General features: G+C 28.5%; 1 protein-coding gene across 1 annotated transcript; it reads right to left on the bottom strand.

Annotated features, from left to right (window-relative positions):
* Positions 1–204: 204 nt before the first annotated feature.
* On the bottom strand, positions 205–3,063 carry LOC114177374 (AP2-like ethylene-responsive transcription factor At1g16060). Its single transcript, XM_028062692.1, has 8 exons — positions 2,594–3,063; positions 2,432–2,514; positions 2,283–2,291; positions 2,111–2,199; positions 1,918–1,991; positions 1,790–1,840; positions 1,584–1,660; positions 205–957 (listed from the first exon to the last, which is right to left on the bottom strand). The coding sequence occupies exons 1-8, from the start codon at positions 2,764–2,766 to the stop codon at positions 398–400; spliced, it is 1,116 nt and encodes a 371-aa protein (XP_027918493.1). The 5' UTR covers positions 2,767–3,063; the 3' UTR covers positions 205–397.
* Between the last annotated feature and the right edge of the window lie 4,955 nt (positions 3,064–8,018).

Here is an 8,018-nt window from a genome sequence, read left to right as displayed (position 1 = left end):
TATAGAAATACATTGATTAATGAAGATTTAGCCCTCCTAATTTTCTTTAAAAAATAAAATAAACTAAACTGTTATTATATATTTAAGTATTTGCCAATAACTCATTAAACTGAATTAAATGTTAGTATTATTATAAAAAAAATTATTGACTAGTGGAATATAGAGTTATCACAAACATGGTTCAATTCAGATCCATTTCCAAAGCAATTAATATTCACAGATTGAAAATAAGTCCACTTATTATAATATTTTTGTGAATGGTGACCCTCTTCGAAAACCTTAAACTTGAGTGAAGAAGATTCCAGAGTGGTCTTTAACACATATAATCAACCAATTAAATAAATAAACAAACATATAATTTTTCTTCTCTGCATGCATTGATTATGCAAACCTCACTTCAACTCTGGAACTCGTCGCAGTGATAAAACGGCACAATGGAGCTGAACTCGTTGAACTTGAACATGAGATCATCCACTTCCTCGTATCTGTCGGAATCTTCATACTCAAAGTACGTTTGAATGTGATCGGGAAACGCACACTGTGGCAACTCAGACTCCATCTGTGTCGACATATTGGCCACCGATGTCATCTCCATCATTTCCTTGAACTTCGACGACTGAAGCAGAAGCTCCAACGCTGACGTGGCACCCGCTGCACGGGGCTGATGTGGCACCGACGTGGCTTCTTCTACAACAGTACTATTCAGTGAATCCTGGTTGTGGAGGAAGCTTAGTTTTTGCTCATGTTCTTGATCAGGGTTTGGGGTGAAGTTGCTGCTGCTGCTGCAATTATTGTTATTCATGTCACTGAGATTAATGCTAATCTGCTCATTATTGTTGTTATTATTAGGGTTAAGCCACTTAATGTAACGGCTGAGATCGAAATTGGTGACAGCGTTGAGTCCACGGTATTCTATAGCTGCGAGGTCATAGGCCGTAGCAGCTTCTTCTTGGGTAGCTGTGATAATTATATACATAAATTAAAGATGACAGATTTGAGATTTTTATAATGATTGATATCAAATCATCAATTTTTTAAACTTTGTTTATTAATGATAATGACATGTTATTGTATAGTGCGTAGCAGAAAAAGGTTAAGTTAACAAATCAGTTAAGAGTTGGTGGCTTTTCTGCCTGCCCCCATTGAATACTGCTGATAAATTCGCCATACATGACCCATGCAAACCCATGCCATGGGAATAGGCTAATTAAATAATAACCGAATTGAATGTGATGGATCAAACCAAACAGATTCATTCAATGGTTTTGGTTCACAAAACTCACTCTGAAAGTTCTTTCATTTAAGTTTCAAATGGTGATAATTTTATGGCACTTGTTTTATTAATTCACGAAATGAAAATAAAAACTTCATCTTTGAGAAGTCAGACGTTAAATATTATTTGTAATGATAATTGCTAAGGTTAAACTTTATATAATAGAAGATACTAAAGAACAAACAAAGCGTTAGTTACGTAAAGATCCAAAGCACATTTTCGTGTATTAATTACGTACTAATGATATTATAGTATTTCATTTTCTTCTTATTTCATTGCTGGCTAGAAGTATTTTGGGTGATGAACGTACCGTAAGTTCCCAGATAAAGATATTTATTGCCAAAAACTTTGCCAATCCGAGCCTCCCACCTTCCATTGTGATGATGTCTAATCATGAGAAAAATCACGAAAATATGATTAATTAACTATAATTAAGATGATCATTACCACTGATGCATGGTTGATCTCCAAATACAAAATGGTTGTCTTTGATGCATAATATAGATATAAATATACCTTGCAACCCCTCTGTATTTAGAAATCCCTCGAGAGAAACCACTGCTTTTCCTGCAGTTTAATATTGAATAAGTTCTTGATCTGCATATATAAGGAATAGTTTTTTCTGCAAAATCTCATGTTTTTACCTCCTCAGAGATCCAATATACTCCTCTCGTGATTGACCTCCCATTTCTTTCAGTTCGTTCAGATAGTTTGATAACTGCGATTAAAACACAAATTTAGTGTGTTTTGTTCTAAATTAATCCACACGCACGATGCATACATATATGTAATATGAAAAACCACAGAACATAGATTAGTTAGAATATTATTAAGTACCGGAAAATTAAGAATGGTATCTTGACCCCAGTATTTAAGTGCAGCTAGATCATAAGCATGTGCTGCTGCGACTTCATTGTCATAAGCACCTGAATTACAGAACCAATTGCTTAATATCCATGTAACTGAACATGCTGATTAATTCTTTTTTAATATAATCTAATACACGTACCAAGGTAAACTGAGATAGTTACGTATGTCAAGAACCCCCACAAGATTGTGAACACCACATGGAAGTAAATTACATTAAAAACATTAGCGAACTTCATCAAACATTAAAACTGCACATATACACATGTAAGTATTTAAAGAGCATGAAACCTTGTCGTCCTTTTTTGTTCTGTGATTCATTCCAGCAATGCTTGTCCCATAAATGAGCTTCGTATCGACCAGTCCATCGGTGCCTGAAGATGAACGAACACCCATTAAATGGAATTAGCTAATGATACGTAAAATTATTGGAATTGAAGAAGATGTATTAACCTTGTGACTCCTCGGTATATGGAGCTGCGTTGAGGAGGGGAGTCTCTGGGGACACTTCTCCTTGTTCGTTTGACCTTGGTGGGGACAGTGTTTGTCGCATTAAGATTGTTGGCAATGTTGGTTGCATTATTGTTTTTCTGGGTTCGAAGCTGTGAGTGTGATCTTTTGGCCATGGAAAAGATTGCACCATGCGAGAGGAAAAGAAGAATGAGATATAGATGTTGATGATATTAATGGTTAATTAGAAAAAAAAAAAGTTTATATATATGTATATATAGAAATGTATGAATATGAAATATATATAAGTAGTGATTGAAGTGATGAAGAGGGTTTATTTATAAAGGAATGGGGTAAAGGATGGGTTAGAATAGATTGTGCTGGCAAAGATGGGGATAGCCGGCTCAAACATGGATGTTTCTGGCCGTCTGTAAAATCGGCTCTATGTTAAATTCTTTCCCTCTTGTCTTCACTCTCACTTTCTGCATGTCATGTACCTTTCAATACGTTTTCATATCTCTTTTATTTCTTAATTTTATCATTTTTTTCTACTTTATTAACGCTTATTATCTTCATTCATATATGGAAAATTATATTATGAATTTCATTTTTAAACTCTTATATTTTATTTCCTGAGGTGGTTTAGTGGTTTAGTATAAGTCATTAATTCTTTCAAAGAAAAAGATAATGGTATATTAATCAATGACTCACACTAAATTATATCAGAAAGTAAAAGATAAGAGTAAAAAATGAGAGTCATAGTATCATTATACTTCATATATCACCACCTTCCTTCTCTTCTCATCTTTTATATAAATCTACTATTCACTTGTAAGATTTTTCACGAGAGAAGATATTCACTTGTAAGATTTTTCACGAGAGAAGATCTTCACTTGTAAGATTTTTCATGAGAGGAGATATCGAGAGATTCAGTATCAGTAAATCATATAAGATATTAATACACAATTTTCAACTCAAAATTTAGATTTACAAATCCTTCTACTTGTATATTACTCATCTGACTGACTTTTGTTAAATGTAAAACTTTCGATTCATTTTAAACTCTTCAAAACAATAGTTTATTAAAATGATGACAAGGGAATTCTAAATAATTAAATTTAAATTTTATGTACATACACGGGTTTAATTTCCTACTTATATATCGATGGAAGAATATATATTAAAAATTGTTACTTTTATTATTTTGAAACTCAATAAAAATTTACACACACTTTAAATTTATTATTATTTTTCTTTACAAATACAAAAATGAACTATTTTAATGAGTAAAACACTCCTAAAAAGTGGATTGTGAATATAAAAGTAAAAACATTTATTCTTTAATTGGGTTGAATGAGTAGATTCACGTTTCAAACAAAAAGGATCATGACAGTGTTATACATGTTTAAAGTCATTATCCGGTTGAAAATGTATAGCTTAACTAAAGAGGGTGATTTTGAAGCATATAAACATGCGTTGTTACACCTAATTATGAAGAGATGCAGATTTATTTGCAGTTTTTCCGAAAGAGAAAATTGAAATGTATAATATAATAGTAAGTTAGCTAATGTTGTCTCCTTAGAGATGGAATTTAACAGTGAGCAGTTGCCCCATGTTAGGATGTAGGTGTAACTACCCCATGTGATGGATTAAAAGGGTGATGCAGTTTTTGGGTTTGGGAGTGTTCCTCTTTTCCACCATTTTCTGAAAATCGCGTGCTTTTTGCACACTTTAATGTTTGTGGTGGGGGCCTAAGAATTAGAACATGGAGTGGCATGCATGAGTAAACCACATTTGCGTTTTACGACCAAAAAAAAGATGTGCATTAATTAGTCATGCATCGCTGTTTTAGTAGAAATTTGGTAAGCAAACATTGGCTCCTTTTCAAACACTCACTCTCACTGCCACTCACTTAGACTCACCTAAATTACACCTAATACCAAACAACCCCTTTTTCACTCTCTTTCTTCCACCACAATTTTTACCCATCTTCGTTTTTCTTTTCTCGATACTCTACTTTCATTTCAAAACTTATTTTACTGAGGTTCTTCGAGGATATTCTATTATATCCTATTATTATATTTCTATTAGTTATTCATCAATATTTAATGCTATATCGATAATGTTGTTGGAAAAAAAAAATGAAAGAATACTAATGAAAAGGTTGGGGGAAATAATCAAATTCCTTATTGATAATTGATTGTCAGAAATTTCCAATTAATTGAATACTATCCTTCTATATTACATGATACACCTTACAAAAACTATCACGTGCTTATTTTATTATTTTTACATTAAAAACTAAAATAATTAAGTACATTAATTAAAATAATATAAATACACATAAAAACTTTTATAAAGACAAAATTGTCCTTCATATTTTTTAAATACAAAATAAATAATTTAAAATTTTTAAGGTATCTAAGTAATTAATTTTTTTATATTACTAAATTTATTTATTTATAATTAATAATTTGAGATATTAAAATATTGTTTATTTTTTTAATACAATGATTTGTTGAGTTAACAGAGATGTTGCAAAAGGTTATCAAGTTAGAGTAAAGAGATTTAATGAAATCTCAAATTGATATTTTTTTTTCACTTTAAAATGTTTAACACTATTTTTTGTTGGTTTTTTGTTAATTTAAATTTTTTTATGTTTAATTATATTTTAATTTTTAACAGCATTAAAAAAATATTATTTAATTATTTTTTATTTTTTTAAAATATTAAATGCAGTTATATAACATTTAAGCGTATTTTTATTTTTAAATATAATAAAACTATATTAATGGTTGTTAATGGTTGTTAGGTCAGATTTTATTTATTATAATAATTAATTATGAATTTTTACAAAATTCAAAATGTATATTATACGGGTCAGAAAGACTAATTTGTAATTATAATTTTTTCTCTCGCTCTAACTACTTTACAACTCAGGAAAAGGGAAATTTATATTAGTTTAGGAAGAATTAAGATCACATAATAAATATAGTTATTATGCTAAAATTAAACATATGAATTAGTTAAGTGTATGCTCCTTTGACTTCTTATGGTAAAAGTAGTTGAATTTATTGGACACATTTTTCAACATGACGTGGTGTATTAAATATTTGATATCAAATAAAAATAAGACTCAAAATATTTATATATATATATATATATATATATATATATATATATATATATATATATATATATATATATATATATATATATATATATATATATATATATAAGTGAATTTTCACTTTTGTGAGATTAAGTATTAAAAACTACTACTATATAAAGATAGAATTCACGTTAGGTAACAAATTAAAACAAAACAAAAATGTCATCTTGATTATTCATTTGTTTTTATTTAAAATTAAACTTTTTTAAGTGAAAATAGTAGAACCAACCAGAGTTCACAATCCAAGAAAAAAAAACCCTCACATCACTGCAATTAGTAAAACCCAAAAGGAAAGCCTGTCAGAGCGTCAAACCCAGTAAGAAAAAGCCCAACACAACATGAGCTATCTCAGTAAAGGTACCTTTCTGTTGTTTGCATTGGGGCTTATTTTTCAATTAAAAATTCATAGCAAAAATTATTAATAAAATAAAATATAGGTTCTGCAAAATTCTGTACAAAAAGTTCATCTGAAATTTGCAGAGGATAGGATTTAACGAGTTTTCCGTTGCACTCGATTTATTTTATTGTATAAATCTCGACTTATTTATGTATTTATTTATTATCAGAGCATAAAGTTCATCCATATGACTAGTAAACTATTCTACCATTTCAAAACTATACAGATTTAATATATTAAAAAAGATAAAATTCAGTTGTTGTTTTCAATTTTCAACGGAATATTAATTCTTTATTATTAGATTAATTGTTTATTTTATCTATATTTAGTCGGAGGTGGTGGCGTTACTTTAGTAAACTTATTAAAAAGAACATATTTATTATCTTTTTTAATTCGTGTAAAAATTTTAAATTACGACCAAATTGGCATAAGCTCAAACATTCCTCGTAATGGTTCAACATAAGTAATTATAGGGTAAAATATGTTTTTTTATTTTATTTTATCTAAAATAAATTAAGTTCTGTTTTAGTACTTTTAAAAAATGTTTTTATTTTGTCTTTAACTTTTACAGTGCACTACTTTTAATCCTGGTTTTGATAACACGATAAAGGGAGAAAAAAAATTTATTTAAGTGGTGCTAAAAGTACATTTTAAAAAAATAAAGGGTTGAAAATAGAAAAAAATATAATCAGGTGGACTAAAATTAAGCCTGGTACATTTGAGAGAAAACAAAAACTTTTTTTATTTTTTAAATATTTAAAACAGATAAACTCATGATGAAAACCAGATGAAAATTATTTGGATGAAATTTAGTTAATGTTTTTTCTTTTGGAAATGATTATTTAAATAATATAGAAAAGAGTGTATATTCTTTAGAATTTCCCACTTTTTTTACGAGAAACACGAAAACATGATTAAAAACATAAAAGGGAAACGTAATCTTGAGACCAACATCTGTATTTAAAAACTAGAGCCATTGATTTTTATCACGACGAAATCGTTTTCGCATTCAAAATATGAAAACAATAGTATTTTTACACCGATTAAGAAAACAGTTTCCAGTTTTTAATTTTAACTAAATTGATATTTTAAATGTTTAAATACTCTTTTTGTCATTTTTTTGTCCGAATTGTTTGATTTGATTCTTCTTTTTTTGCATTCAATTTGGTCAATTGATTTATTAAATTGTGTTTAATTTTATTTTTTCCGTGGACACAATTTAAGTTGATGATGATATAGGCTGACTCAGGTCACATCACATGACACGTCATTGTTTACATTATGATTGATTGTGTTTTGTTTAAATAAATTTCTATTTTAATTAAATTTGTTTAATTTAGTCTTCTCTCCATTTTATGATCCTTCACCACCGCTACTACTGATAGAGACATTATTTTATAAAAGAGATTAGAGTTTTTTTCTTAGCTATAAGAACTTTCCATAATGTAAATTATCATGAAAATATGTGAGAAGACATAAATATAAAGAAATAGATTAGAAAACAGAGATTGGGGAACACATTCTCGGATGATCTCTCACATATCAAGGTTAGTATCTTATTATAATTTATATATGTTAAATTTATAATTTTTTTTAGGATGTTTCTCCCAAATTAAATTTATTCCAAATGAGTATAAACCCTAATTTTGATTTTAGGGATTGTTTTATGAACTTTAATTATAATTTTTTCCAAATTATTATAACCCTTAATTATGAAATTTAGGGATTTTATGTTTTTAGGTGTCTATGGTAAATTTTTTAAAAGTTTTGAATTTTTATAATGTTGCTTATTTAATTAAAGTTGTATGAATTTTGTTATGTTTTGCATTGTGATAATTGTGATTTGTGAATACAAATTT

The sequence above is a fragment of the Vigna unguiculata genome, chromosome 3, assembly GCF_004118075.2.
Source record: "Vigna unguiculata cultivar IT97K-499-35 chromosome 3, ASM411807v1, whole genome shotgun sequence".
Taxonomy (NCBI): Eukaryota; Viridiplantae; Streptophyta; class Magnoliopsida; order Fabales; family Fabaceae; genus Vigna; species Vigna unguiculata.
Note: the sequence above shows the minus strand (reverse complement) of the source record. Positions and strands in the feature narration are given on the sequence as shown.

Bases quoted from the DNA above. Each gene is read 5' to 3' on its own strand.
- LOC114177374 (XM_028062692.1), bottom strand. From the start codon at position 2,766: ATGGCCAAAAGATCACACTCACAGCTTCGAACCCAGAAAAACAATAAT. The intron at 1,992-2,110 runs GTACTTAATAAT...TTTTAATCGCAG, and splicing joins ATACCATTCTTAATTTTCCG to TTATCAAACTATCTGAACGA. The intron at 1,661-1,789 runs GTATATTTATAT...TCTCATGATTAG, and splicing joins AAATACAGAGGGGTTGCAAG to ACATCATCACAATGGAAGGT.